Source organism: Astyanax mexicanus, unplaced genomic scaffold (genome assembly GCF_023375975.1).
Source record: "Astyanax mexicanus isolate ESR-SI-001 unplaced genomic scaffold, AstMex3_surface scaffold_40, whole genome shotgun sequence".
NCBI classification, from domain to species: domain Eukaryota; kingdom Metazoa; phylum Chordata; class Actinopteri; order Characiformes; family Acestrorhamphidae; genus Astyanax; species Astyanax mexicanus.
The window spans coordinates 719,499-737,476 of record NW_026040050.1 but is presented as its reverse complement, the minus strand read 5'-3'; the positions used below and the strand labels follow the sequence as shown (position 1 = coordinate 737,476).

The 17,978-nt window shown below is 38.4% G+C and overlaps 2 protein-coding genes across 2 annotated transcripts; both read left to right on the top strand.

Moving 5' to 3' along the window:
- Positions 1-204: 204 nt before the first annotated feature.
- LOC103045417 (trans-1,2-dihydrobenzene-1,2-diol dehydrogenase) lies at positions 205-9,610 on the top strand. Its single transcript, XM_007239647.4, has 7 exons — positions 205-346; positions 428-539; positions 2,816-2,979; positions 5,880-6,132; positions 6,601-6,725; positions 7,358-7,508; positions 9,244-9,610. Exons 1-7 carry the CDS (start codon positions 257-259, stop codon positions 9,351-9,353), a joined length of 1,005 nt encoding a protein of 334 aa, XP_007239709.3. The 5' UTR covers positions 205-256; the 3' UTR covers positions 9,354-9,610.
- A 749-nt stretch (positions 9,611-10,359) lies between these two features.
- Positions 10,360-17,346, top strand: dhdh.2 (dihydrodiol dehydrogenase, tandem duplicate 2). Its single transcript, XM_022679914.2, has 7 exons — positions 10,360-11,445; positions 13,035-13,146; positions 13,397-13,560; positions 14,106-14,358; positions 15,606-15,730; positions 15,924-16,074; positions 17,188-17,346. The coding sequence occupies exons 1-7, from the start codon at positions 11,356-11,358 to the stop codon at positions 17,295-17,297; spliced, it is 1,005 nt and encodes a 334-aa protein (XP_022535635.2). The 5' UTR covers positions 10,360-11,355; the 3' UTR covers positions 17,298-17,346.
- Positions 17,347-17,978: the final 632 nt, after the last annotated feature.

The window sequence follows — 17,978 nt, the reverse complement described above, 5'->3', positions numbered from 1 at the left end:
TCTGACAATGTAAATGTTGATATTGTACAATTTGTAGCCTCCCTGTAGCTATCTGAACATGCTTTAGCCTATTCTCCAGCAAAGCTAGTTTTGTGGGACCTGGATTGTTTGGTAAAAAAAACAGATTTGGTGAACATTTGCAGGATGTGAGAGGACTTTGCACAGCTCTCTGTGTATAAATGAGAAACTCAGTGAGAAACACAGACTAGTTTCTGATTCTAATCTTAAAGAAGGCCGGTCAGACTGCTGCTCTGCTATGGCCACACGATGGGGCATCTGTGGCGCAGGAAAGATCAGCCATGACTTCAGCGTGGCTCTGAAAACCCTGCCAGCCAGAGAGCATCAGGTAACTCTGTGTACCCAGTGGCTACAGACACTAATACCTAGCACAGCTGATTACTGGACTGAATATGTCTGTTTGTTCTAGATAACAGCGGTGGCTGCAAGGAACCTGGAGAGAGCACAAACATTCGCTAAGACTCATGGCATCCCCAAGGCTTACGGGAGCTACCAGGAGCTTGCTGATGACCCAAATATCGGTGAATAGACTTCAATGGGCAGTAGGGGCTTAATAATGTGCATGTTTTTGATATATGTTACAGGCTCATTGATCGTACAGATCAATAAACCTACATAGGTTTTGCTAAAATATAGAATTTACATTTTAAAAGGAAAAATGCTGCAACTAAACCTTCTTTAAAATAGTGAACCTATGGTTCACTTTCAGTCTGATATGAGTCATTCTGACCTTGAAAAAAGCTAGCAAGTTATTAGTACTTGTGCACACTATAGGGGAAATGATGTGGTTCTCCTGCAATTAATATAGTACCATGGATGGGATTTCTCCTCTAGATGTGATATCAAAGTTTGAATTAAATTTATTCATTTACAACGTTATATATATGAGATTTCTGATGATGGGAGTCACGTATCTTGTTGCACAGACTATTCCAGCAATATAATGACATTCATGGTCATTACCACACACTGCACTGTCCACTTCTATGGTGTATTTCTGGTGCACATGTGACACTGATGATGGAGGAATGTTAAATACCTGCACAACTACAGAAATGGAACGTCCCACCATCCATCTGCATCCATTAATAATTCATAATTGTCTTGCCATGAACATACTCTCCAGTGTTCAGCCACTCAGGTGCTGCACAAGATGCTGCAATGACCTTTGTGCAGAGTATTTAACAATGCAACCGACACAGGGTTCCCGTGGGTCTCTAAAAAGTCTTAAAATGTATTAAATTAAAATCTTGATAATAATGTCCTAAATTGTCTTGAATTTAATGTAAATTTGCTGTAGGTATTACATTTTTAGATGGTGTGTTAAATGGCAGTGGGAAAGCACATACAAACATTAGCGGTGAGTTACTGGGAAAATAACTAAGGTTAGCATAGAGCTAGCTAAGATTAGCAGTGAGCTAGCTAACATACTAACATGTTCTGCATCACAATGGAACAAAATTGATAAAGAAAATTGATTACAGACAGGAAACGTTAAGTTTTATTTTCAATTCAATAAATTATTTTCTACTTAGTAAATTAGAACTACATTTTTGGGCCTAAAGTTATATTTTTAGAGGTCTTAGAAAGGTCTTAAAGAATTAAATTTTACTTTTAAAATGGAGTAAGAACTCTGCAACAGCACCACTATTGTTAATAGTAACTAATTACTAATTAACTAGTAACTAATTAGTTGCCTGGACGTTTCACTAAAAATCAAATACACCATGTAATCGAGACAGTCTGCTTCAGCTAAGGCTTCTGTCAGTAAAGGTCCATCAGAGTTTAAAAACTGATTTCTGGTATAAAATAAAAAACAATTTGGGGACAATTAACTATTGAAATTAAATTCGGAAAATGGTTTGTTTTGTCATTAAAACAAGTAGCGATGGGCAGAGCTACACATTATACTGCAACCAGCCAGCAGAGGCAGTAGACCTGTGCTAACTTCACTTTTTAGATACATTTCAGTGTCCATGTTTCTACAGCAGAGCCAATTCAGACTTTCTAGGTTCAGACTGGCTCTGTGGTCCAGCTAATATGGAAATTAAAATGTAGTTAAATGATACAGGAGGTGTGTAATCACCATGACATCCTCTACAGACTAATCCTTACAGAGTTACTGCTTTAACCTGCCAGAGTTCAAGATTCAGACAAATTTACACAAACATGAACACATTTAACCACGCAGGAGAAGAATTTAAGGTGGAATAACTATAATATGAGAAACTAGGTTGTAGCACTTGAATTTAACTTCTTCATTATTTAAGGTGGAACTGAAGAATTGAATAATTCTGCGTACAAGGCCAATTACTAAAACCACTTATTAGGACTACCCGTATTACTAGTGATGCCCCAACTCCAGGAGGGTGAAGACTAACACATGCCACCTCCGATGTGAAGTCAGACTCCGCCTCTTTTTGAACTGTTGCTGATGCAGCATTGCCGAGTAGCATCACAGCGCTAATGCTCGGAGGAAAGCTAAGCGACTCGGTTCTGATACATCAGCTCACAGACGCCCTGGGCTGATCCACATCACCCTAGGATTGATTTGGGGAGAGAGCACCATCTACCCACTCAGAGAAAGCAAGACCAGTTGTGCTGATAGCAAGCTGCATAAACAGTTCTTCTGCTTTATATATAGTTTAATATCTTCATCTTCTCTTTGATCTGAGACATCAGTGTGCGGGGCAGTTTAGTAAGCAAATAGATGGTCAGGCTCTGTTCTACAGTCATTGGTCTGTACAGTAAGGAATGCGTGTGTGTGTGTGTGTGTGTGTGTGTATTACTGCTACAGACATCATATACCTGGGTGTTCTCCACACTGAGCACCTGAAGCTGGGTCTGCTGTTCCTGAATGCTGGGAGGAACGTGCTCTGTGAGAAGCCGTTTGCCATGAACCTCAGGGAGGTCAACCAGCTCATCACAGCATCCAGGAGGAGCAATGTCTTTCTCATGGAGGTACAGGTTTCACTCATCTGTAAGATTAAATCCTGTGACCTCATTCATTTAACCGAAAGTCCTGCAGTAATGAGGCCTCATTAATAGAATTAAAACGAATGTCGGATGGAGTCGTAGATGAAATAATTATGAATTTATTCTGAGTAAATGGAACTTAAACAAACAATAAATTATATGTCATCTGGTTTAAATTTTATGAATCCTTAAGTAAAAAAAATATCCATACAGTCCATAAACACAAACTACACCAACAACAAAAGTCTGTTTTAAATTCAGTGATTTTGTAACTACACCAAAGTTTTAGAATATTAGTCCATGATGTACTGTTAGATTAAAAACCCAAGTGTAGATGGGCTCCAAGTGGTCCAGCGGTCTTAAGCCACTATGATCAGGAGATCGCTGGTTCGAATCCCAGTCATGCAGCTTTCCCTCAGCTGCCGGAGCCCTGAGGGAGCACAATTGGCCTTGCTATCCCTGGGTGGGTCTTTCCCCTCATCACTTCTAGGGTGATGTCAATCAGCAAGGCATCTGTGAGCTGATGTATCAGAACTGAGTCGCTGTGCTTTCCTCCGAGTGCGCCACATCAGCATTAGTTTATAAAGAGGTGGTTTCTGACTTGTATCAGAGGAGTCATGTGCTAGTCTTCCCCCTCCTGGTATTATGACATCACTAGTGATAGAGGGGGATATACAGCTGAGCAGGGGTGCAACTACATACTTTTTGGGGTGTATGCAAACGTAGTATCTGCGCCCCTGGGGGGGAGAGATACGTTTTTAAAGTCATCAGCTGGGGGTGGGGAGAAAATCGCCAGCGTCCTGTAATTACTTTCCCACCGCGCTCCACAAACCAGCAAGCTGATTGGCTGTTTGTCCGGAGGGGAAATTTATTTGGGGCTTTGATTTGGCGCCCCCTCTAGTAGCAGCTGAATGGGTGGTACAATCGGCCTAGCTACATTGGGAGAAAATGGGAGACAATTAGGAAAAAATGTACATAATAATAAAAAATGTAATAATAAAAAAAGGCAGAACTGTTCTAAATACATAATTCACTTTCTCTCTGTGTTTTACCATTCATTTATGAATTATAAACTGCAAAAAAGTTAAGATATGTACAAGAGCTTCTATAGTATAAAATGAAGACTTAGAGCTTCTTATAAAGATCTCTGCTTAACCACAACAGGTTCTAACAACAAACAACATAAACACACACATAGAGATTACAATAAATATAACATTAATGGACTTGAAGATGCACTAAGTCATGACGCACATCCATGACTTTTAGGAGGTTAAAGACAAATGATTATCACAGAGAGTACACCATTACCACAGAATTGAACAAAACAGCAGACATTAACCGGATGGACAGACATTGGCCTTAATTGGTGGTGACTGATTGGCCTGTTTTTCCTCTAAACTAATGGATTACTATAATTACTGTCCACAAACACTAAAACCTGAAGAGAGCAACGTCCACGTTACCTTTCTTCACTGATTGATTTATTGGTAGGGATATTTAGATGCATTAACATTTCATTGTTTAATAAGTTATATCAGTGTCTGTTATAATGGATAACAGTGTTTCATACAATATGATAAACCACATTAAAGATCTTTTTGAAATTATTAATAATGGGTTGTATTATATATAACATTCTTCTGCTTTAAACTTGTTTATAAATCGACTGCAATACACAGTGTTACAAATTATTTTGCAAGTGATATTTTTCTCAGATTTTCATAAATGGTGAATGCAAATGACAGTCAGTATAATTTTGAAGTCATGACCCGTATAAATCCAATTTTATTGAACAAACCTCCCAATGATACTCAAAATGCACTGTTACACATTATTAAGAGGCCACAGGCAACATGGGAAAGACAAAAGATCTCTCTGCTGGTGAAAATTGTAAAATAGTGCAGGTATAAAAACATTAGAAATTTCAGGAAAACTTAAGCGTAATCATCGTACTGTGAAGAGATCTGTGGCTGATTTAGAGCACAGATGGGTTTGTGAGGATAAAAGCTGTTGGTGTCTCTGGAGATCCTTCAAAAGCTTGCTGTGGTGCATAAAGCTACAATTAGGCCTCCCCTAACCAGAGCTCACAAGCAGAAACGGCGGCAGTGGATCCAGACATACATTAAGAGACTCATTTATAAACAGTCCTGTTTACTGATGAGTGCTGTGTTTTAACCCTGGATGGTCCAGATGGATGGAGTAGTGGATGGATGGTGGATGGCCACCACATCTCAACAAAGCTGTGACATCAGCAAGGAGGGGATGGAGTCTGGCAGGCCCATCAGCAGTTCTTTACAACTTATAAAATGTTTTGAAACTCTGTTGTGCACAATTTAGAACAGTGCATTTTGAGTAATTTATTTATTTTTTATAACTGTTATCATTGGGAGTATTATACAATAAAATTGGATGACTTGGAAATTAACTGACCGTCATTTGCATTGACCGTTTAGGAAAATCTGAGAATAATATCACGTGTATAGGGTTGGTTCACCTGTAGCAGTAAGAGTTAAACAATAGTGTGAGCTTAGCAGACCTGGGTACTAAACCCCAACACAATATCCCAGCATTCGAACCTCTAAGCCACTATTACATCACATTAATGTTGCTGTATATTATACTGTTTGTTTTACAGAGCCCCAGTGTAAACAAGGGACTGGTGAATTTCTTATTTGTATAAATGGACAAAATATGGGCAACATTTATATTATAATGTGCTATACAGTTAAACAAACCATTAATTTATATAAACTTTCGTTATTTATATAATTACCCTCCTAAAGCAAATACACAACATTAACAAAAACAACCCCTTAACGTGTCCTAACTGATGGAATATGTTTTGGGTAAGAGGTAAATCTGTCTGTGTGTGTTTTTATCAGGCTGTGTGGTCGAGGTGTTTCCCGGTGTACAGTGAGGTAGGCAGGCTGCTGGGTGAGGATGCTGTTGGAGAGGTGAAGCTGGTGAAAGCTTATTTCGGATCCCCGCAGCTGCACGTCCCCCGCTCGGTGGAGAAGGAGCTGGGAGGAGGAGCTCTGCTGGACATTGGAATGTACTGTCTTCAGTTGGTGCTGATGGTGTTTAAGGGGGAGAGACCGAGGTCTGTCCACGCCACAGGAGTGCTGCTGGACTCGGGTAGGGTGTGAGAAACGTCTAGAATAGTTCAATCACAGCATTATTTTAAAATAAAATAACAGGTAGTCAAAGCTAATTTTAGATCCCAATCACAGAGGAATTAAGGAATGGACAGTAATAATTAATCAGGTGCTTAAATGGTTGTCCCAATTCTTAGGGTAAGGATTTCACCCTTAACTCTGTTCCAAGGGAAGGGGTTACACTAAAAGAAGGGGTAGGGGTAAGTGGTAGGGCCAAGGGGTGAAATGGGATTGGGCCTAATTCTCCTGTTATTATATAAGCTAGTGTTTTACAAGCAAAAAAAGAATGTTTTAAATAATATGTTAAATTGTTTTAAACCTAGTGTCAATATAACAAAATTACTAAGTACTGGTCATGACTGTTTTCTGACTTCGAATGCTTGATAATATATCAGCAATTTGGGACTACAGTACTAATTATTATAATTTAATTAATGAACTTATTCAGGTGTGGACGAGTCAATGGTGGTGGTTCTGAAATTTTCAGGGAACCGGTTGGCCTGGTGTGCTTTCTCTATTGCTGTGGCTCTTTCCAATGATGCCATCATCACTGGCACCAAGGGCTCCATCAGGGTAGGTTTCCTTTAATCCCATAACTGTCAGTCTTATGGTTCAGTTATTAATCTAATATCAAATTATTTAAGCAATAATACACTCAAGGTTCGTGCTATAACATGTAATATTGGCACTGCTGCGCTGTAGATCAGTATTACACGTTATAGCACAAACATTTAGTGTATTATTGTGATTATACCACAGTTCCATGATCACTGTTTATTGAAAGATTGAGTTAAAAAAGGGTGTTTGGTTATAAAAAACTCTGCGAGTTAAAATAGCTATATTGCTGCTCTGCTTGTAGCCTCACTTTTTGGTTTGTAAGCGCTGCAGCGTTGCTAGGTTACCTGTATGTGGTGGTGTAATACATAGAGAGCTTCGGTTACAGTGCATTACCGGCTGATAATGGCACTCATAGAACACCTCTTAGCCAATCATATTGCAGGGTCGGAACTAATTGTGCTGTAATATATAGTAAGTACAATTATGTACGGAACTAATAAGTTAGTTAAATATGAATTCAAGTTTGGATTTCCATAAAAGCTGAACTTAATTCCATTGATGAATGTATTGTACATACACTCCTCAATTCTATGCCTGCATATATATATATATATATATATATGTGTGTGTGTGTGTGTGGGTGCTAGGTTGCTTTGCCCATGCATTGTCCAACCACTCTGGAGGTGAACGGAAGGCAGACTGAGTTTCCTCTTCCGGAACCTTCTCTGCCTCTCCACTTCACCAACAGCACAGGGCTGCGATACGAGGCTGAGGAGGTCAGACACTGCTTACTCAAAGGTAACTTACTGCTTATTTAATTAATGCATAATTCAATAGTATATATTTTTCTGAATATCACAACTTTTACACTTTAATCCTTATAATACAGAAAGCTTATCAAACTGCTTTCTTATTTCCTCAATACATGGGACTTCATAGACACATATCTCATGATCTAATATATTAGGCATCAAAATGTTATTTTGTGATCTCATTACATTATCTTATGACTGTAATATATTATCATCTGGCCCTAATAAATTACTAAATAGACTCAATACAAAATTTTATGATATAATGTATTATCTTTCAGTGGATTTAGTTGTAGATTTTTGGAAGATTGAAAATGTACAATGATACCATATGTCACTTTAGACACTGGATACTTTATCCATTAATATCCACTTCTCAGACACTGCCTACAGCACTTATTCACTAATACATATTATACATGAGCCTCACTGAATGTTTACAGTGCACACACACTTTACCTGCTACACTGTTTGCACTGAACTGTAACAAAATATACATAATATTTGTCTGTTTTTTGTTCTTATCATACTCTTATATTAGTATATTAAGTTATTTACTTACACTGCCTGGTCAGGAAAAAGTCTCCAGCTGGATGTAAGTAAGTAAATGATGTGGGGTTGATGCTGCAGTTGGTCTGCAAGTTTAGGACTACCTGAATATTCTGAATATAGACCACGTTATTCCATCCCTGGTTTTTTTATTCCTTGATGACACAAGCATATTCCAAGATGATAATGCCAGGATTTATCGGGGTGAAATTGTGAAAGAGTGATTCAGGGAGCATGAGATCATCATGTCCAGATCTTAACCTCATTGAGAATCTTTGGGATGTGCTGGATGGAGAAGAGAGGCTTTGTGCAGTGGTCAGACTCTACCATCATTCATGCAAGATCTGCAAGATCTTGGTGAAAAATTAATTCAGCAACACTGAATTGAAATAAATCTTGGGACATTGCAGAAACTTATTAAAGCAGTGCCACAGTGGATGTGTGCTTGCAGTCTAAGCTAAAGACGGTCCAACCAAGTATTATAGTGTGTGACCTTTTTTTTTTGGTGGCGATTTCTTTTTTTGGCCAGTCAGTGTATGTATACAATTACCTATTTATCTATATTATATTACTAATTGTACTGATCTAAAGTCATAATTAGCTAGACCGTATTCTAGTGATTTACAAAATATAGAAAAATAGCTAAAAAAATTGCCACAAGCTGCATTATTTTTAATATATTAAAATGACATCCATAGACCAATCTGTTGTCAACAGAGTGCACATTACCGTACACTCACCTCGGTAAAGGAATCGGGGGCTGATCCCTCAGATCAACATTTCAGCTTTTATTTCCAGGTATTTACATCAGGAGATTTTACATTCAGACGATTCAGTGCCTGTGGCTGTGCTGTATTGTAATTATGACTGTCAGGTGTGTTTTGTTGGTTGATTAATTGATTATTTAAACAGTAAGCAGCGCTGAACCTCTGTACTCAGTTTTAGATTTGGGTTTTGTCTGTACAGACTGTGCATTTAGAGTTAGAGGAGTGACCAACATGAACACACAGAGCAAATGAGACATGAGACATGATACTAGTTCCTGTCCCATGACTTTAGGCATGTATTAGAATGGCATCAGTGGGTTATGGTTTTTTTTATTACACATCCAATATCACTTGACCTTTTAATGGAAATGAGCTGCATCATATGAACCCGTCCGATCTCTGCAGGGCTGAAGGAGAGCAGCAGGATGAGTCTGGCAGATTCTCAGCTGCTCACTGAGATCATGGATGAAGCTCGGAAACAAGTGGGAGTAGTTTTTGATCAGGACAGCCGGTGAATGTCCTGTGTTCTTTTTCACCACTTCAATTCACACAGAGTTATCACTAAGAGCATCACTAGCTAACAGACCCTGTCTACCATTAACTGAAGAGCTGAAGTCCACACATGATTGTAGTTCCACTGTGAAGAGTGATTATTTGTGTGTTTTCTGGAAACAGAAACCTGCTGCACTGCCAGATTATTATATTATAATCATTCATTTTGTCTTTACCTGACTGTTGAATTAATTCTTGTTAAAGAGATTTCTAAATTAAATTAATTGTCTGTTTTGCTTGTTTCACACAGAAACTGCCTAACCCTCTTCATATCCTCAGGGTCTGACAGCAGATCAACTGTAATAAACTGTTTTTACCGATGAGCCAAAAATCTTTTGTTTATAAAAATGATTCAGTGCAATTAAATATTCTGCCACTAATCTGGTAACAATAGCAGACCAAGTCATAATTCATTCGAGGAAATAAAAAAAATAAAAAACAGAAATATTCAGTATAATTATTATAACTGAATAATATACTGTCTGCAGATCCTTTAATATTGAGTATGGAAACTGCAGTCTGTAACTGCTTTCCAAACACCGGTTAAACTGTAATCCAGCACAGAGTGTTAATGGGAAGCTGAGTGACATCATGATGAACAACTGCCAAAATAACAAGCAAAACGTCTGCACAGTCCTGCGCATGTCATCTGATGGTTAATTATGAAATCTCAATCATTATTACTATTTATTTATCACTGCGTTCAGAACCGTCACAGACAGCGTGACCCCTGTGATTATGATTTAAAATAACATTCAAGTCATCTTTGTAAAACTTTCTATAAATGGCATGTGTATTAGACTGTTTAAACATACTCATAACACGTTCTAATGCATTCCTAAAGCATAATAAACATGGTTATAAGGGTTTCTAAAAAATTAGAACATATTACACGTTTATTATGCATTATGAATTGTGATCATAATTCACACTTAGCTGTGTACATAAGACCTCAACAAAGCATACTTTTAACCACTCGTTAATTATCCTTATATTAATTATTATTCTAGTTTATATATAAGAATAACTATAATGTATCTTTGAACACTCTAAGTAAAATGTTCCTGCTGGGAATAAATTATTAATAACTGATATATGTGTAAGCACAGCTGATGATGATTCACCATTACAATTCATAATGCATAATAACAACAGCTATAATGTGTTACACATTTTATTAACATTTATAGCCATCCTTATAATGCCTTATGAATGCTTGTGAATTGATGAGACTCTACCATCATCAATGAAAGATCTTGGTGAAAAAATAATGCACCCCTGGATTGAAATAAGTCTTGTGACATTGCAGCTTATTGCAGTCTCTCCCAGTCTCCTGGAAGTTACGGGAGTCTACCGCATATCAATAGCGGATCCCTGATGCCCACATGTCAGATTAAATCTCCCGGAATCTAGAGCGAGTGGCCCAAGAGTGAACACAAACACAAACACAGGCAAAACAGACTTTTTTACCCCAAAATGTGTGTGAACGAGAGGGAGAGAGAGAGAAAGGCGTTCTCCTCGTGTGCATTTTTATAAAGCACATGCAGTACAGAGTGGGTTCTGATTGGCCTGTTTTCTGCAAAGAGTCTGTAAGTCAGTGGCTACTTTTTTTGGCCAGGCATTGTATTATTATCATATGCCTGGCTATATAGGAAACAAAAGTCATAATATGAGATTACTTATTATTTGTTATACAGTTATTTGTAAACTGGGAAAATAGTGATGTAAGGAGAGATGATGATATTATAATAAAGTCACTAAACTGATTACAGGTCTGGTCTGTGTGAGAAGGGTAAATCTTTATAAATAAACTCTGTATAAAACTTTGAATTGAATGTGTTTAAAACCTGCACAGGAGGCTGATGTGTGAATCTGAATATAAGTATAAGCTGTGGTGCCTGGCGCCCCCTGCCGGTCTCAGTCTGTACTCAGTTCAGAGCAGTGTGTGTTTATAAAGGCGGCATCATGGCGGTGAGGTGGGGGATCTGCAGCGCCGGGAAAATCAGCCACGACTTTACTGTAGCTCTGAAGACCCTCCCTGAGGAAGACCACCAGGTACTGATCGGGACTCATCCCCCCACACCCCCAACACAGTCCTACTCCCTCATTTACACCTGATCCACACACCTGTCGGCTTCAGTCTGCAGATCAAAGCGCTACAGCTCTCAGATAATAATCAGATAAACACACAGACAGTGAGCTGATCACAGAGCAGTTCAGCTGAGGGAGCTGAACACGTGTACAACTCTGCTGGATCTTCTCCCTAAAACTTCTGATACTGCAGTCTCTGCGCTCCCTGTGGATTAAAATAGTTCCAGTCAGCACTATTTCACCTCGACGTGGGTATCACAGGCATCATGGGTAATGTAGTTTTTTTTTGACGTCCGCTCATCGCTATCTACAGTGATGTGGTTCAGCATTAAAAACTACAATCTAAAACAGAAAACGCGTTCTTGCTGTTTTTGCTCTTCATAATTCTTATTTTTTCCCCTAAATTACTAGCATTGTTATTACAATATAATAGGACGTAATAAAAAGAAATATAAATAACAATTTAAATTACTTTTTTATGGGAACAATTTTAAATAATCATAATTATTAATATTGTTAAATAATTAAATATTATAATACAGAGCTCCACAGTGTAGTGTATGCAGACAGACGTGTCGCTCAGGTGATCTGTGTGGTTTTGAGTTGTATGAGCTACCTGTACCTGTAGTTCTGGGAGAATACCCAGCTGAGAATATGTTCCGAGTCGTTTGACCGGCTGAGGGCGCTCCCGGGTGAGCCCATATGAATGGGTTCATGTGGATCAGAGGATCATGAGCAGAATCAGAGTTTCTAGATGTTTAACTCACCCACCAGTCAGCTCACAGCTGCAGTAATACTAATACTAGCGAATCTATTAAAAAAACGTTTAATGTAGATAATTGTAAATATACAAGTAGGTGTAGGTTTTTATTATTTTTGAGTTCGTAGCCGTTTAGCTGCATTCACCTCTATTCATTGAGGTCTCACTCGCGGGCTCCCCCTAGCGGCGCTGCAATAATTCTCTTATGTAACAGTGAGGGGAAACAGGGAGTGGGCAGTCTCTCCATTAAACCAGCGCTGGTGTAGTAACTGTGGGTGGCTGTTATTTCCCGCCCGTTGCATCATGGGTAGTGTAGTTTGTGTGACGTCTGCTCAGTACTAACTGCGCTGAAATGGTTCAGTTTTGAAACTACAACGTTAAAATGCGTGCTTGCTGTTTCTGTGATATTTTAAACGTATTATTACTTATTTTAACATCCACTGAAGAAACAATATTACATATATCATATTGTATTATATTAAATTAACATATATTATTAACATCTGATGTTCTTATTATATTTTTATTTTATAATCTATATAGCTTTTTATTTACGTACATTGTGTTGTATTTATTATTATATTTATTTTCTATACCTTGGGCTGCTGCAATATTGAATAAATAATATCTATCTATCTTGAGTGCTATTGTTGGAATTTCCAGTTCTAACATTTCATAATCATTACAACCTTAACAACTATGTAGAATGTGTAAGATTTAAAACCTGCAGGAACATTCTGTAGGTCTCCAGGAGAAGGACTGGAGACCGGTGGTTTAATGTGTTGAACTGTAGGTGGTGGCTGTGGCGGCACGAAATCTCCAGCGTGCTCAAGAATTCGCACAGAAACACAACATCCCCACGGTGTATGGCAGCTATGAGGAACTGGCCAGAGATCCCAACATCGGTACAGTTATTTTTCCCTTTTAGAGCATGCTTTACTCTGTCACTCCTTCTACTACAACTGCCTGTATGTCCAGACACTTGTAGACACCACTTCTTATGAGCTGCTTCACTGACATAAATATTTCATTTCTAGGGCTGATTAATTAATCACAAAAAAAATAACAATAATTAATCGCCTTTCTTGGTGTCCTCTGACCTGGTGCTTTTTTGTTCATTTAGTCAATCAGTAAAACCCTCATTCTCATTTTTAGATGTGGTTTACGTGGGAACCATCCATCCACAACATCTTCTGGTGGGTGTCCTCTTTATGAACTCCAAGAAGAACATTCTGTGCGAAAAACCTCTAGCAATGAACGAAAGAGAAGTGCAGGAACTGGTGGCCACAGCAAAGAAGAACAATGTTTTTTTGATGGAGGTTAGTAGAGATATTTGATATGTAATACATTATAATCACAGTTAAGCAACTTTTATCATACTATATTTTACACATTTATACAGTGCACAGATCTGCTGATCAAATATTCCAGCTTGGAAAGGCGGGGTCAGAGAACAGGATCGAAAAGACCTGGCTATAGAACCCACAACCCTGTGCTTCAGTTCCAATGCACAGTTCAGATACTGAGGGTAAATGGATTGTAAGACAGTTATATCTAAAGCTGTAATCTGTAAAATGGTCTGAAAACAGTTCTAATAATGTTTTAAGCTTTTTTTGTTTGTATTTGATTATTTTAAATAGTGACCCAGATAAAATAAGCCTGTAAAAAACAGTGTTTTATAAGGACTTATGTGGATTTCGTTCTTAAGCTCTGCAGATGTTTTCCCGTATTGCTCAATATTCTAATTAACATGCTTTATTTTACTTCCTTTGTCTTTATTATTAGTATTATTATTGCAGATTTTACATGTTTAGTGATATCAGCAGTGCTTCAGATGGTGTTCTGTCTCTCCTGTTCTCTTCAGGCCGTGTGGACGAGGTTCTTCCCCGCCTCGCTGGAGATCTCCAGGCTGCTGTCTCAGGACGCCATAGGGGAGGTGAAGGTGGTGAAAGCGGATTTTGGCGTGCCCCTGCTGAACACCCCTCGCTCTGTGGAGAAGGAGCTGGGTGGGGGTGCGCTGCTGGATATCGGTATCTACTGTCTCCAGTTTGTCCTCATGGTGTACGACGGGGAGAAGCCTGAGAGCATCCAGGCCACTGGAGTCTGTCTTAACACAGGTACCTGCTGCAGAAGATCCAGCAGACGTGTGAATGACTGCACTTTAACTTCTGGCTTCTAAATAAACTGAATGTGATTTGCTACATTAATATACAATAAATCGAGAATATACATTTGCGTCTTTTAGTAAATTTACCAATTTAATTGAGCTATTATGGTACATTTGGTACAGACAGCAACACAGAAACACTAGTGATCTATAGTAGTGATGTGAAGAGCTTTCAGAAAATTGCATATGTAGTAAATGGTGAATTGAAGAGCATATCGTCTGTGTGCAGATGGTGTTGATAGAACACACACTGTGTTTATTAGATCATGATTTTTGTATACAATTCAGTACCTTATTGCTCCTGAATATGGCTAAAGTTTGGATCTTATGGAGCTGTTTAGGCAATTAAAGTCATAGAACAGCCCTGACCAGTGTGACCAGTGTGATACCTAAGGCAAGATTTTGGTTAGTGCCCTTTGAAATCTGTTTTAGGGCAGATTTATCTCAAGGTTTTCTTGTGGATAGTGGCTTAACTTCATCAGCAGTTGTTATTGAATCAAGAGGAATTTGTAATTTATGTACATACATTTACACCCCTAATCAGAAAACATTGGGACGGTACAGAAAATGCAAATAAAGTAAAAATGCAGTGTTTTTACTTGACTTTGACTTTTATTTCTGAGCTATAATTTTGTTTAGAAATTGTAATTATACTCTAAGTTTAATTACAGTGGGATTTGTTCATTAGGAAATGGTACTCTAATCATAAAAAAAATCTTCTCCATCGTTCCTGGATCTAATCGACCACTTGCCCTTGACTCCCCAGTAAATTATGACCTTCCCATTCCCTACATTAGCATATCTTGGACTGTAATCATTATTTATAGCTTATAAATTGTAGATTAAAAGTGCTATTAGTAAAATTACCTTTTGTACACCCATATAAATGAACATAACTTATGAAAACAATGGGACTGGAAATTTTGATATTTTGTTTTAGTCATTGTGATTTGGTTTGCTTAGGATTTCTTAAGATTTTAATTAAATGATAACCGAATGAATTCTTGCCTTTTCTGCCTTAAAGTACAAAGTGAGAACATTAAATGAGAACTCTCGCTGGCTCTTTCTTGCTCACAGTTTTTTATGGAAGGAATCAGAAATCTGATGTGAAATGGACTCTAATGATAACAAGCCCTAACTGCTCATCGTGTAGCTTGATTTAGGACACAGTGTTGTGTGTGTGTGTGTGTGTTTCAGGAGTGGATGAAAGCATGGTGATTACGATGAAGTTCTCGCGGGGCAGACTGGCAGTGTGCTCATGCACAGTATCTGCAGAACTTCCAAATGATGCCATTATCAGTGGGACTAAAGGAACCATCAAGGTATCGAGACTTTTTCCACTGAGGATCTTAATCATTGTCCTTATAGTTTTTATAAAGACTCTGATGTTCCTGCTGTTTACAATATCATGTTTACAGTGTGAACAGTCATTTCAGTTGAAGTGATATGATCTCTGAAATGAGTATTTATGTTGAATTATAAACCCTATGTGAGATTCACTTTTCTGTTTAACAGATCCCGGCTCATATGTGGTGTCCCACGTCACTGATAGTGAACGGTAAAGAGACGCAGTATCCAGTGCCTGAGCCTTATCTACCGCTGAACTTCATCAACAGCACGGGTATGAGATACGAGGCTGAGGAGGTGCGGCAGTGTCTGCTTAAAGGTAAAAAACACTAGGGGTAGAGTCTTGTGACAGACACGGTTTTCACGACATGCAGACAAAATAATGTAATTATGGAAGTGCTGAGGCATGTTTCATATTATGCTCAGTGGACAGCATGCAGTCACGCTCTCCTCAGTCTACAGATGTTTACTGTGTGCATTTCTCATTATCCAACACATTCCACTGCTCCCTAAACCAGACTGAGATGACGTCTGGGTAAATTGTGACTGGCTTTGCTTATTTTAGTGTTTTACCATTTGACTCAACTCATCAGATAATTCATTCATTAGCTCTTTATGAGCTGCAAATTAACAACCTCTACCCCTCTGCAGCAATTAGTCAGCATAATCGACAACAATGACTATACTCACGCCTAGTTGGCCAATGGGGTTTCAGTGTGGGTGGGACTTGCAGCACGTAAGAGAGTGAGACAGAGAGAGAGAGAGCGGCAGAGACACATACAGTGTAATAGCAGCGCTGTGTCCATTAAACACAACTATTAATCACATTTAACTCCACTATACTCTACAGTCAGTCTAAACTAGTTCTGTACAGTTTAAACACTGATTTCTATATTACCCGCGGATAGTTAAATTACTGCAGAGAGCTGCTGAGGAGAGTTTAAACAGGATTTACATCACTAACATTAGTTAAACTAACGTTAGCTGGCCAAGGAGATACTGTACTCTGTCCACTCTATTAAAATTAGGATATACAGTTGCAAGAAAAGTATGTGAACCCTTTGGTATTACTTGGATTTCTGCATAAATTGGTCATTAAATGTGTTCTGATCATCTAAGTCAATAGACAAACACAGTCTGTAGCTTGGGTTTGATGTGCAGAAATGTGCAGTTCTGTGAGAATCCGCTTCACACAGAGCTGATCAGGTAGTTGATTGTTTCCTGTGGAATGTTGGTTACAGAAAATTAAAGAACTGTAAGTATAGCACCATCTAGTGTATTTTTTTTTTGTATTTTCCACATTTCAGACTTAGTTTAAAGCCCTGTGGACCAGAATATTATCTAAAACAGCTCCGACCAGACACTCCTTAACCAGGATAGAGTACCTGTAACACTGCTACTCTCTCTCTCTCTCTCTCTCTCTCTCTCTCAGGTCTGAAGGAAAGCTCCAGGATGTCCCACGCTGACTCAGCTCTGCTGGCGGAGATCATGGATGAAGCTAGAAGACAAGTTGGGGTGGTCTACAGCCAGGACCACCTGTGACCCTGTACATCACCTGTTTAGCTGTTTAACAATAAACAGAATTTGGTCATTTGCTCATTTATTCTCTTCTAATTTACAGCCGTGGCTGTAGCATTACTGCAGAACAGCAGCTCGAAGGTTCAGCAGTCTTAAAGAGGAAGCAGTTATTTCACAGGTTACACAGGGTTTCTGAGGCCTCGTATTGTTTTAGACACGTTACTATTACTGTTTGTTTAGTGTAGGATTATACTATACTATACTGTACTATTGTACTATACTACAGCCTGCTGTACTTTGATTTACTCAGCATTACCCTAAAAGATTTAAACACCACAGTTACAGCCAGTTTGAGTGCTGCACAGATTTAAGTAGCAACTGGTTACATTTGGTAAATAATATGTAATTAAACCTTTAAAATTTTATTGATTTGTTGGCTCCTTACATTTTTTAAACTGTGACATTGAAGACCAGGGCCCTTAAACCTGTATGGGCCCCTTCATATAGATACTGACATGATTATTAGAATTGAGAAAAATGTGTAAATTCTTTTTAACAGGCATCAGATCTGTGTGGGTAGTGTTAATGAAAGTTAACAGTTCCTTTAGCACTACCCACACAGATGTAGCACCTGTTTATCTCATTCTTATTAATATACTGCTTTTTTCGCACTTAAAATTCTTTAATTTTCCCAAAAATTGTATG

Coding starts and splice junctions, on each gene's coding strand:
- LOC103045417 (XM_007239647.4), top strand. CDS start 257: ATGGCCACACGATGGGGCATCTGTGGCGCAGGAAAGATCAGCCATGAC. Junction 2,980..5,879: donor GCAATGTCTTTCTCATGGAG/GTACAGGTTTCA, acceptor TGTTTTTATCAG/GCTGTGTGGTCGAGGTGTTT. Junction 6,726..7,357: donor GCACCAAGGGCTCCATCAGG/GTAGGTTTCCTT, acceptor TGTGGGTGCTAG/GTTGCTTTGCCCATGCATTG.
- dhdh.2 (XM_022679914.2), top strand. CDS start 11,356: ATGGCGGTGAGGTGGGGGATCTGCAGCGCCGGGAAAATCAGCCACGAC. Junction 11,446..13,034: donor TCCCTGAGGAAGACCACCAG/GTACTGATCGGG, acceptor GTTGAACTGTAG/GTGGTGGCTGTGGCGGCACG. Junction 16,075..17,187: donor GCGGCAGTGTCTGCTTAAAG/GTAAAAAACACT, acceptor TCTCTCTCTCAG/GTCTGAAGGAAAGCTCCAGG.